Source organism: Acipenser ruthenus, chromosome 13, assembly GCF_902713425.1.
Source record: "Acipenser ruthenus chromosome 13, fAciRut3.2 maternal haplotype, whole genome shotgun sequence".
Lineage (NCBI taxonomy): Eukaryota > Metazoa > Chordata > Actinopteri > Acipenseriformes > Acipenseridae > Acipenser > Acipenser ruthenus.
In genome coordinates this window covers 6152919-6166112 of record NC_081201.1, presented here as the reverse complement: position 1 = coordinate 6166112, position 13194 = coordinate 6152919, and the positions used below count along the sequence as shown (strand labels likewise).

General features: G+C 38.4%; 1 protein-coding gene across 6 annotated transcripts; it reads right to left on the bottom strand.

The window, feature by feature from the left end:
- Positions 1-3522: 3522 nt before the first annotated feature.
- On the bottom strand, positions 3523-12067 carry luc7l (LUC7-like (S. cerevisiae)). Of its 6 annotated transcripts, XM_034029741.3 has the most exons (12): positions 11268-12060; positions 10108-10178; positions 8550-8644; positions 8106-8204; positions 7480-7590; positions 7225-7368; positions 6863-7039; positions 6574-6662; positions 5840-5896; positions 5468-5497; positions 5103-5279; positions 3523-4721 (listed from the first exon to the last, which is right to left on the bottom strand). In XM_034029741.3, exons 4-12 carry the CDS (start codon positions 8199-8201, stop codon positions 4580-4582), a joined length of 1023 nt encoding a protein of 340 aa, XP_033885632.1. In that variant the 5' UTR covers positions 8202-8204; positions 8550-8644; positions 10108-10178; positions 11268-12060; the 3' UTR covers positions 3523-4579. The 6 variants fall into 6 exon arrangements, with proteins under 6 accessions (XP_033885632.1, XP_033885625.1, XP_034781901.1 ...); XM_034029734.3 differs by lacking the exon at positions 10108-10178 and having other exon boundaries at positions 11268-12066; XM_034926010.2 differs by lacking the exon at positions 5840-5896 and having other exon boundaries at positions 11268-11360.
- Between the last annotated feature and the right edge of the window lie 1127 nt (positions 12068-13194).

Below are 13194 nucleotides of genomic sequence, written 5' to 3'. Positions count from 1 at the left end.
CCAACGTTATCTTTCGCCAGTCAAATCGTAGAGTGACTAAATAAAGTTTTGAGTCAACACGAACAGATTTTTTTTCGTTTGTTACATCTTGCAATCCATATAGATTTAGTTACATTGTTTACCGTCGGGGGCGTAAGGCCCCCAGTTAGAGGATGAGCTGATAATATCTCTTCAGCCAAAGAAGCAGGCACAGTCATTTAAGAGTGGCCATAATGTAAAACAATATGCAGCTGAGGTTTGTACTAAAGCAGGGTCAGCTGTTGCAGGGAAAACAAAGTTTATTTCTCAAACTGACCATTTTAAGAAGTGTGAAAGCAGAACACACTGAAATACCTGGGACTATTAGGAAGATTACTATTGAAAAAATAAAAACTAAAACATTAAGTGAATTAAAAATGGTATGTACTGCAGCTTACTTGATTGCAATAAAAAAAAGTATTTCAGTAAATTCAGCTCTCAGATTGTGCTAATGAAAATATCTAAAATATATGACAATGTGTTTGCTGGTGTTGTTAATATCGTAAATATAGCAGAACGTACTCTCTGCAATTTAAACTTGTTTTTACTGAAAAATAAACATGTAATCATAAGAGCTGTTTGTGTTTGCTGTCAGATCAGGACTCCACTAACACTGAACATGGGAGCTGCAGCATGCTGTCAGATCAGGACTTCACTAACACTGAGCATGGGAGCTGCAGCATGCTGTCAGATCAGGACTCCACTAACACTGAGCATGGGAGCTGCAGCATGCTCTTTCCAATATTACAACTGTACACAATAAAAGGTGCGGTCACCAATTCCATACACACCACTTGCAAAATATTTAAAATATAAGCATAGTGAGTTAATTGCAGTCATCAAGTGCATAGATTAACCATTCAGCAGAATGAGGCAACAAACAAGCGAGTACAGACAACATAGATTGCAACAGTTACTGGTGCACGTAGTAACTCCTGCTGGAAACACTGGTACTTGGGATGAAAAGGTTGAAAACCACTGAACTAATACATCTCAGAAATAACTACTTAGAACGATACTTATTTAACATGCATATTTAACATGTCATCTTTGACAAGCACTGGTGCATTTCTTACTTTTGCCAAACAGGTTTTTATTTATTTATTTATTTTAAGCACAAATAAAAGATCTTTAACAGTTTTTTTTTTTGTTTTGTTTTCATTTAATTTACTCTGTTTGCATATTTTTGTCTTACTTTCTCTCGGTGTTTGTCATTTTGTCTCTATGATTTTCGGTCTCTGGGACTATTGACGTTGAATCACTCTGAAATGCGCATGTTTAAAAGAAAAAGCATCGTGGTTCTCGCTGGTGAGCAAACTTTTTATAAACCGCTGTTGTAACCAATAGTGCTTCCCAGTAGAATAGTGCATTTTGGCAAACTGCGCATGCGCAGAACTTTGAAGCCACGCACAGAGCGGAAGAACAGGGGAGCCAGTGTTGTACAGCGTTTTTGGGAGTGGTGTGATCTTTAGATCTGTGCTGCTTTTGCGTTTTTTTAAAATGTACATTCAGTTGAAAGGTTTTTTTCTTTAAAAAAATAAATACTTAAAAACGGACTCCCTCTAATTTTCTCCAAGAGACCCCTCTCCACTCCATGTCGAGATAAGCACACAGTGTTGGTTACGACACGGCCACCGCCAAATTTCATGCAATTTTGTTGCTCACCAATTTAATGTGAAGGAAGGTCTTGAATTTGGGACGAGATAAGGTCAATTATTTTTCCTGATTTAATGTAAATCGCGTATTTTTTTTCCTACATTTAACCACAAACAGTCCAGATTCAGCTAAATACTTAAATGTTAACCAACACATTTTTAAAAGTTTTGAAATTTCTACTTTCAGATATAATTTATAAATTTTGAAAATGCCTACCGCAAATTCAACTTTTGAAATGAGTATGACAACGAGAGTGATCCTCAACAGCTCATTTAAAAGGTAAGGACTTGGACTAATTAGCTGTCATGCATGTATTTATTAAATACAGTTTGCGCACCACTGCTCTAGGTAGTAAGTTAATGGAGGAAGAGACCCGAATAAAGTGCAGTGATCACGTGTTCCTGTATTATGGCGTTGCAACACAAATGCCCTGTACAGATAGCGACGACCTATCAATCTTCCATAGCAGCAAATTCAACTTTTGGACAGCTGACGCTAGACTGGCCAAACGGAAGTCTCTCGCGTGCCGCCAGTGGAAGAACACTGCCCGGCCTAGAGCAGGGGTACTCAATCATTTTAGTGATGGTCCATAATTCTTGGTTCACAGCAAGGTCAAGATCCGGAGCACATTGTCACTCCCATCTCCACACCGACAAACAAACACAGAGTATACACAAATACAGTTTTTACACATGCTGTTGGTTTGAGAGTTCTTCACTAGGTTTAAAGGAGTTTTGGGGGAATCAAAACTGTCTCGTTTTTACTAGTCTGCCTTCTTTTACTGACTTGTTACTGCAGGAGTTCTTTCCCTGCTATAACCAGAGAATTGTATAACTACTGTTGACTTGAACACTTTATTTCATTCATAGCTGGTACTGAGTATCTACAACTTCCTATCACAGCGACTGTTACTGTATCCTCACGTTCCACACTCTCATGCTGTCTCAAAAATTCACAGTATTTCCAATGTGAATACAAGCAAAAACATAAGATTGTTATATATGTCTTGGCAGTCCAGATTCAGACTGAGTCCCGCCTATTGAGTACCCCTATCCTAGAGTTATGCCTTTACACAACTACCTGGAATATTATATATATATATAGCATTTATAAACTCGTCTTGTAGGGGTTGTGGAGAAGTGAATTGTCTAGTTATCTTTGATAAATTACAGCTGTAACAGCACTATTATGTTGTCAAATTAAGGGATTATTTTTTACTGTGATTGACTTGACGATCAAAGATCAAAAAATGTTGCAAGACATGTGGAATGTATGTTGTCCGGTTAAGGACTAGTTCAGTAAAGATTTAATTAAAATGTCAGGTGTGACAGCTTTGATGAGATCTTGTACATGTGTAGATTTGGAATGGAAACTGACTGCAGCTATAAGCTTGGGCAGATCAAAGGAAATGTTTTAATATTTTGTATACGTGACCTGTTGAAAGGTCTCATTGGCAGTGAATGTGGAAGGCTTAGGCAACACTGAAATCTACACAATAGGGAGTACGGTTATGTAATGGATAAACAAAGACCATGCAAGTGAGGAGATACTGTACCTGCACTTCATAGTTCATTAAAGGAAAATCACTACTACCCCTACGCAATTAACGGACTTTCAGGTAGTCGAATAGGTATGTACATGTCTCTTTGAAACCGCACTTTACAAATCCTTCTGAAACTGTAGGCCATTTTATACAGGCCTGAGGAATGTCAATAAACCACATCGCTTCAATCCTCCTCCAATTCAGTTGGATTACATGGTTCTCCATTACCAAAAATAAGAAATGTGCTTTCTTTATGGAAATATGCAGTTAAGTAAAATAAATATGAACACAAAAACAGCCAACACTTTTTGGAAACAGATAAAAGTTTAATTGTGAAATGAGGCACAAGAGGAATATTTCCAGGAACCATTTGGAAATTCTTACGCAGTATTTACAGCAAGTTTTGTCAGCTTAAACATATGGTCTAAAAATAATTAGACAAACTACCAATGGGGGGGAGGGGGGGGGGGGGACATCAATTCTAGTAATGTTCTTAAATGACAAAGCATTCATAGTAAAACTTAATTTAGTTTATATTTTTACACTTTCCAAAATTCTCAGCCTCCCAACAATCCACGTAATTCCCTTGCCCTTAAATGCAATATTCCACTAAATCTGCAAAATAAATTTTGCCCAGGGATGCAAGCTTTTGTATTTGTTCAGGGTTGTGGGTCAAAACAGAAAAGTATAGGAATAACTTAATGAAAAAAAAATTGTAAAATAAAAAAAAATAAAATAAAAAAAGACAGAAATAAACTGATCACTGCAACAGCCAGAAAAAGGTCCGCACCCCAGAAACTACTTCCATTTAGATTTGATACAGGGTCATTGCTTTCAACAGTTTCGGGGGGAAACAAGCAAAATGTTTATTCAATACAAATTTGTTTAGGCATTCAAAAAAGGAAACTTTATATACAATTGGTTTCTGTACTTTATAAACTGACGTTAAAAACAAAACTGTTTTTCAAAAATGAGGAATAACTCTTGTTCTAATTCTATACAGCCATCACCAAATATGATGATTTACTCAAGCCCTACAGTACACCAGTGAAGCAAAGGCAAAAACCAAAGAGGACCCTACTGGTCTCGCAAGCAATTCCCGGTTTACCCCAGCCATCCCGTCTGGCTGTTAAAGAAAACTGATTTCAGTAAGTCTGTTGATGAACATTGCCCATGTGAATTGCAGTTTTCTATTAAAAAAAAAAAAAAAAAAGCTTCTTAAATAAACCCCCAAAAAGAAATATATCCAGCAGTATTTAACAGTTATGCTCAATTACATGTACAGAAAAAAAAAGAAATTGCTGGGGTTCATTTTCTGTGAATGTACAGTGTAACATGGAACCAAAATAGGCCCCAATCTCCTCAGATCTCTCCAGCCTCTCTCTCCTCTGATCTCCTGGACTCAGATTTCCCATTCATGCTCTCCTGCCTCCTCTCCGAGGAGCTCTTCTCCTTCCTGTCCCTATCCCGTGATCTGTCCCGGGAAGAACGGTCTCTTGAAGACCTAATAAAAAGGGCACATATATTAGACTCCGGTGCCCTGTGGTGTCGTTCGGAACAGCGCCATATGCAAGGTAGTAAATCTACCAACACAAGTCATTTTCTTTCACCTTGGAAGCAAAAATGGAAGACCTTGCTAGTGCTGTACTGGATCCCAAAGCAAATTACTACTGTGCACAGATGATTTAAAGTTTGAGGACGGACATTTAGGCGATTTTATATAAACAATGCATTAACTAGTTGATATAAATCAGAAACTGCTAGGATTTAAAGTGAACATTTAGGAAGTGGTTGAAATTGAATGGAGATCTGAGAACTGGTGCTACAGAGGAGGCTCCTGCATGGTTGGGGAGAGATTGCAGTAGTGTTGGTGGCTCGTGCTTACTTGTGCTTGGAGCTCCGGTCTCTGCTGCGGTCGCGGGGGCTGCGCCGGCGGCCCTTGCTGCGGGAGCGACTGCGGTGCCGGCGCTTCCTCTCCCGATCTCTGGAGCGAGTGCGGGACCTCCTCCTCTCCCGGGAAGAGGAGCGGGAACGGCGTCTCCTGCGCTCCCGAGAGCGGGACCTGCCGGAGGAGAGGAGGAAAGGGAGATTTCTAAAACTGCACCAAGATAGACCCAATAGAAGGTACTTCTTGAATGGGCGTTTCATATTGATTGATTTTTTTTTATGAAGCACACAAGCAGATAAGTCATGTTTTGACTGGGCACTTGAGTAGGTAAGTTTTTTACATTTTAAAAGCCATGGACCTACCTCTTACGTTCTCTGCTTCGTGATCTGGTCCTAAAAAAAAAAAAGTTCAGCGCTTCCAAAGACAAAGTATAAATGCAACGGCATTGAAAAAACAAAACAAACATTTTATCTGGTCACTAGTATAACAAAGGTTGTTGCCTCGGCTCAAACAATGCGCGCCTACCTTTTCAAAAATGCAGCCCTATTCTAGTTCCGTTCATAAATATAATTACAGAACAAAGCATCAAGGACATGTTTACATATGTCTGCCTCTTCCTGGAAGTACACAATTGGTCCAATCTTAAGGCTTGCACTGCTCAGTGAGAAAGGCTCTCAGGATTGCTCTCACCCTGCATGCACCAACAAACATGTGACAGAAGGAGAGTTAGTTACCCTGATGCTGTCCCCCTAGGCTGTTCTCCTGGGGCATCAGTCACTGAAGAATCCCCTCTGGGGAGTAGAGCGTGAAAGTAACGGTTAACACAACTCTGAATTCATGTCTACTAGGGCAGAACCTGCTTTTACACTGTTCAAATTGACCCGCACAGGATAGGATGCAGTAATGCCTGACTTGGACGTATGTACAGCCATCAAAACGGCAAATGGTCAGAGTTGGGATTGATTTGCAATTGCTTTTCAGTGCGCAAGCTTGTCTGAGGTGTCCATCTACCCCACAAAATGTGATGAAGTTTTATTAAAAAACCTATGAGTAAAGTGCTTCCCCTAGTGGAGTACACCATGTCATCACAATAGTGTATTTGCCAGTATTGCAGTTTCATTTCAACTATAGAACAATTTCAAACCATACTGGCAACATTCATTAGTATTCTGTGATAGAACGGACTGTGCAGTTCCTTGTTCAATGTATATACAAATGAGCAAGTCAGCCACATAACAGAAGTATGTGGGTTTGGAGGACTCGAGATATACCTCAAGAAAATAGCCCAGGGAAGTCATGTTTGACAAACTCCTGCTTCCATAGGAAGGCCAACAGGGTAACTAAAGTAGCCTTTAAAGCACAGTGTGCTTTACAGAGATTTACCAATACCCTTGTGGGGGAAGAGCCGTTCACATTACACGTTTCCCTTTTTTTTACACCGCTTTACACAAGTAAAAGAAAGACCTACCTCCTCTTCATTTTTTCTTCCCGCTCCCTCTCTTCCCGTCTTTTCAGGCGCTCTTGGTTTCGTTTTTCCTGCTTTTCAGACACAGTTTTCTAGAAAACAGGAATTTAACCCATCAAATGGCACATTAAACAAATGTCTTGCCAATTTGAGGAAAAAAAACAACACCAACAAATAAAAAGACACAAACTTATATCCGAGTCACCCCCCCTTGGTCCATCCTTCCACATTACAAGCTAAAAATAAAAAGACTCCATGGCAGACCACATGAAGCTTACATTTTAAAACCTACCTTCAGCTGCTCCAGCTTTTCCCTGATCTGAATGAACCCCAAGTGCAGTTTGCCGCCAAAATGATCAGCCAGGCGGCGATCGTTGTCATGGAGACCCAGATAGGCGGAGCACACCTCACACACGCGCAGTTTCTGCTGCTGGAAACTAGACGCAGGCATTGAGTTTCTGTATTCCTCCTGAGATACAAGGAGAGGCATCGTATGAGAGCTGGGACTGTTTGATTTCTTAGTAACTTAACTTCCTCTACCACTTGACAAATGTGCTACCAAATCTAAACAAAGCATCCACATTCACAGGAGGATTTGTTAAACCCTAAAAATCAGTGGGGAAACTCCACTCAATAGCTGTAAAATTACGTTACCTCTGCTTCACGCTTCCTGCTTCTCACTTTCTCAACCTCTTGAAGTACTTTCTGAGCCTCATCCACATTCCCTTCGGCCCCCAGCTGCTCTGCCTTGGCTAGGAGCTTTCCGATCTCTTCATTCAACTCGTGGACCTTTTCAGCCTGGAAAAAAATAATAAGTATTGTCAGATAAAGAAAATGTTTTTGATCTGCAATGCTCAGGTGATTAGACCCAGAAGCTGAAAAAACAAGAGCAACTTTTTATTCCCTCACCTTTGCCGCAACTTCGGCACTTATTTCTTCCTGGGTTTCAGCCAGACGTTTCTTAGCCAGTTCTGTTCTTCTGTCACAATCAGCAATAAAGGATTCAAGATGATCCACTGCCTACAACAAAAAAATAGCAGCTTAAAACAGGGGGAACTTATTACTCAAAGTTAAGCATTTTATTATTATCTACAAGATATATTGAAGTGCAGTATACAAAGGTGTACAATTCTAATTTGCATAAGAGCAAGTGATGCAGGGAGACATCAGCATTAGTTCAGAACAGTAAAGGCCCACTAAAACATACTTCCCATAAACCCCCTACAAATGCTTGCTTTATTTGTTGCAAGCAGACAAGTAGCAAGAAATTCTTAATTTACACTGACACTTAGTAGCACAACACAGGTCAAATTCTTGTTCTTGTATAAATTTGATTTTACAATAAATTAAATAAAACGACTGTTCACCCCTGTAAATGGGAATTCTAATTCCCTTCATTAAGTTCAGATTAAATAATGTGTTCAAAGAACTTACTCCAAGATGATGCTTTGCGATATCCTCCTTGCTCAACTTACGATTTATGTCACAACGAATCAACCCTACCACAAACAACTTAATCTGAAATCCTAACTTACATCCAACTCAAAGAACAGGTCTCTGTCCTTGGAAGCGATTTCATAATCAGCTCTCAGTGCCAAGTCGTGTATCTTCGAGCAGTCCCCCAGATCCATGCGCTGTCAAGAGAAGTCAAAGATTTTGAAACTCCATCTAGACTTATCTAGGCAGCAAAAACATGAGATATCAGATCATATTTATTCTAAACGTTAACATTGGGGAAATTTATGTCACATAATTGTGCCATGTGCCGTGGGTATCGGTACACCATTATAACACTGTAGTTACACAATTACTCTGGCATTGTTTTACTACTGATGATGATTCTCATCCACTAAATAGATCCACTTAAAAAGCTCCAGAGTTACTACTGACACAAATTGAGTGTACATAAAATACATTGAGCATATTTTCTGGCACAATACAAATAGCATCTTTGTCTCCTAATATGATAAATTACATACCGTTCCAGCAAGAATGTCATGGGGGCAGCAATCTAGAAGATGGCTTTTGCAGACACGATCGTCAGTAAACTTCACCCTCTGTCGAGTTTCATCACCTGAAATAGGTTTCAGTAAAAGAGAGACCATTAAAAATGGCATGAAACCAAACATTTACAAAGTGACTTGATCCAACAGGAAATTCCAGTGTATAAATACATAGATTTTCTTTTTTTTTTTTTTTAATATAAAAGCTTTAAATGGCAGGTTATTTCATGTGTTATTTTAACAATTACAACTGAACACATCAGGTAACACTAGTACAGATACTTTAATAATGTTTAATTATTCATTTTTTATGCACATTTCTTACAGAAAATGTTGAAGTTTGGAAGGTGTCAGGACTCATATTTAAGGTGAAGTCCTTGTAGACAAATAGATATCCTTGACACTACCTGGCACCTCCAGATTTGCAGCGCTTGAACTAAAACCATTTGTTTTACGACATGGTTGCTGTACACCATGGTTACAGCTGTGCAACAATACGAGGGTCAAAGGGATCAAGTGAATACAAATCAGGACCCTAAAAAACATTTATGGGTGTTTATTATATATTGTTAATACTGCAACATTAATTCAGGTTTCCATGCCACCAGATTTTGCCAAATTCTGAGCCCACAAGGACTGAACCTTACTTATTCTACACCAGCCACTACAAGCACAGTTGTGAAAGAGTGCAGGCACCAATACAGAGGGGGTTTTAAAGGGGGTCTTATTCAAAGCCCACAGTGAAAGCACCAAACAATGTTACTTTTCCATCATTCTTTACAGGCAACGGTGCTCATTTCCTGCTATTTGAAAAGCAGGGTCAGCGGTTGAAGGCGATTGATCAGTGGAAACAAAAAAGAAAGAACACTCCAACAGGGTCGACCACATGGTTAGGGGCAAGGCCAGCAGGGCACGCTGCAGTGGGCCTGTTTAGCGGAGCACCAATTTAGCATGCCTTTATAGCCCTGCTGGGGGACTGCAGCAGCTGCTAATTTGACATGATTTACTTGGCACCCAAAGACAAGCTTTCCAACAGGCCTGAGTGGGTGCAAGTTACTCCTGGAGCCCTAATAGAGATGCAGCTTTGAAAGGTTAAAAAAAAATAAAATGTGGTTAGTTAATACACACTGTGAGCTTCCTCATATACTGTACCCATCTGCATCTTCAAGCCCTCAGCTGCAGAATTTTATACCCGCTGTTGAAAAGTATAAAAGGGAAAAGCTTTCTTGCCCACACCTGTAGTAAGGAAGTCAGGGGAATGATACACAAAGTCAAAGTGTCAAATGGTATGTGAAAATTTAGGCTACTGTGTCTGACAAATGTTGTGGAACTATTAGAATATATACACTGTTCCATGGCTTGCAAGCAACCAGACACTAGTTATGCTGTAAATACTATTCCTAATGTTTGCATTTAATGATGTCCTTTCCCCACCCCCCAATTTACTTTTGTTGTTCAAAAGAAATTACTTCTGAAAAGCAAACATGTTTGTTTGATATTCATAACAGCTTTAAAAATTATATTTGTGACTCACGGCTCGATGAACATGAGGCTTTTCTGCAACTCCCTTGCAGATTGATGTAGGCTGGCAAAGATACACTGAACCTTTATAAATAAAATAAAGGGGCCACAATTGTTCAGTTTGTATGAAACATAGGTATGGGAAGCAATTAAAATTCAACTTATTACACACACACACTTCTCACAAGCAACATTCATTAGTCTTTGAGGAACGTTAGAACCTGATCATTTTCAAACTTAAAATAAAATAGCCACTGCATGTTAAAACATAAATCAACGACAGGCCACTACAAAAAGCCCACTGCCTTAAAGGTACCAACATGTACTTAGTAGTGTTTTATTGACTAGACACTTATTCTTAAAGCTGCCATCTGAACACTTTAAAGCCCAAATCTTAATATTAAGATTGAGGTACCAACCGGACTAGTTATCCGTTCTGCATTGTGAAGGAATTATTTACATCCGGAAGCAGCCATAACAAAAGCCTTTAAAATATTAAAACCCTTGCCAAACGTCATGTACCTTTTACATTACTGTGCTTCTATAAGTACATGTGTAACCCTATTACTGGAATCCCAAAAATACAGATTATTTTTTTTACTAACCATTGAAGAGTGTGTTAAAACATACACGTTACGTGATTATACATTAAAACACCACTATTCAAATAAACCAAAATCTGTTATGATATATTGATTTTTTATATATATATATATATATATATATATATATATATATATATATAAAATCACAAAAACTTACACTCCTAGTTTTCCATTGGATAGATTGTGTTTCGTTTATTTCTGTATTTGCAGATACGGCTTGTATAAACCTTTCTAAACTAATTATTTTAAAGTTTGTAAAGTAACATTAAAATAGACCTTTGCTCGAAAGGACAAACTAATATTACTCATATGAATTAGCAGGCTGGAAACGAGAAGCTAGGCCTTAGGCCTGTTTTATAAATTTCTAAAAAAAATAAATAAAAAAAACAACAAAAAGCTCAGGTATTTAACCACCTTTCTTATAACCCATCATCTTCACAAACAACGATACATACACGAAAGAAAGTAAAAGATCCTGCTACCGGCCTTGTTTACATTTCTTCTGTTCGGAGCACAGCAAAGACGGTATCCATTTCGAAAATGAAATAATGGGCTTTGCCATACTTACCATCCCTTGCAGTCCCCATCAACTGGTCGAGCAAAGCTCTCATCTGAGCCTGGGCCGACATTGCGGTCACTTATGAATGATCTTCTACTTTTAAGATTACGATTTTATACGTACACACACAGTTTAAATTATTATTTTATTTATGTATTTCTTTTTAAAACAAAACAACTCAAACAGCGCTGTTATTCGGTCTTCCTCCCTGCGTCTCTCCCGTCTCCTTTCCTCTCCTCTGCTCACTCTTGGGATTGTGGGAGGAAGTGTGTAATACTAGCTATACCGAGTCTATGGCATTGTGGGTACTATTGTACAGTAAATCAATTTATCCACTATCCATATGCACATCGCTGGCCGTTTGGTGTTTTGTGATAAGCTTTGTACCGTTAAAGTAATCTTATCTAACAAAATAGTTCCATATAATGTCTCCTCCATCCAGATAAAAAGCGTTATTTAGTAGGCTATGCATTTCAAATATTTAGTACACGTTCTGTTTTGACTTTAGTACGTGTTGTAATTCTAATTATTACAACGTAATAATGTGGCCAGTCAGATCATTGAAAATGAAATTTAAACCAATTCATTTAAAGAAAACAGTGCATGTAATAAATTATCCAATTAAAAGTTACATCTGCAATTTCCTCCTATTTAGTGGCGGTATATGGACTTGGGCATTGGGTAAAGTCTAGTGAAAGCGATATACTATATCATATATCATATAGACTCGGGACCCTCCCAGGCGAGCATTAACTGTCTGGAGACGCTTTAAATTCAGTGGCAACCCCACTGTAACTAATGTCATTTTAAACACGTGTTGAAAGATCTGACTTTGAATCTAATAATAGAAATTGTAACTCAATATTTAAGTATAAAACTGAAATTAAAAAAAAAAAACGTTTGTGTAGATTGTTAATACACACGAAACCGGGTCACGGTCAACATTATCTGTCTCAAGAAGTCGGCAGCAGTCATCAAGTCTATATTTGCTCCTCAGAAGAAAATCTCTCGCCAACATGAGTTGCAATGTTCCTTATAATTGATTTTTTTAAAGCTATTTCATGGAACCAGCAACCGGTTATCAGGACTGTTCAGTCTTTCACTGCTTTCCATTCTGCTTGTCCTCGGAGTTTGCTTTAGGTGTGTAGTATCGAATTGTGTTCCCCGTAGAATTCAATGTGCCCTGCTCATTGTGCGCATGTGCACAGCTGTCTTTTTCCAGTCTCTACACGTGTTGTGCTGATTTTGTCAAAGCAGGTTCACGACGATTCGGCAGCTCCAGTGGGAACGCGTAGCGGCTGCCATTGAACAGCAGCTCCTGAGATAAACACACAGCGGTCTACACATATTTTAACAATGCACCAAAAATACACAACACTGAAAGAGCAAGTTGAAAAACACAGAAGCTGAAAAATAATCGTATTCAATCGACAAGGCAGCAATGTTAATTATTATTATTATTATTATTATTATTATTATTATTATTATTATTATTATTATTATTATTATTATATAGATATGGATATGCTGTGTATTGCAGCCGTGAAAAATGGTTCCCCTTGGTTTTTTAATACAAGAGTCACATTGTAGGCTATGCAGTGTTTATAAATGCCTGCTTTCGTCCAGCCTTCATCAGAGTACAGCAACTGTAGAAAAAGACTTTAAATACAAACATCAATCAATTACATCATTATTTCATTACAAACATGGCACATTTAAAAAGATAGCTGTACTCATCATGAAACAGCACGTATTTATATAATCATGTGTTTTAGGATTGCCAGCTCTGGGCGTTTATTTAGAAAGCGCAGATATTAGAATTAAAAAAATATATAATTTAAAATCATTTAAATTGTTGCTTTGTCGATTCAGTGCGATCATTTTTCAGCTTCCGTGCTTTTCAACGTCCTCTTTCAATGTTACCTTGTGTATTTTT

Bases quoted from the DNA above. Each gene is read 5' to 3' on its own strand.
- luc7l (XM_034029734.3), bottom strand. From the start codon at position 11,328: ATGTCGGCCCAGGCTCAGATGAGAGCTTTGCTCGACCAGTTGATGGGG. The intron at 8,205-8,549 runs GTATGTAATTTA...TTCTCTTGACAG, and splicing joins ATGACATTCTTGCTGGAACG to CGCATGGATCTGGGGGACTG. The intron at 6,663-6,862 runs GTAGGTTTTAAA...CCTGTTTTCTAG, and splicing joins AAAAGCTGGAGCAGCTGAAG to AAAACTGTGTCTGAAAAGCA.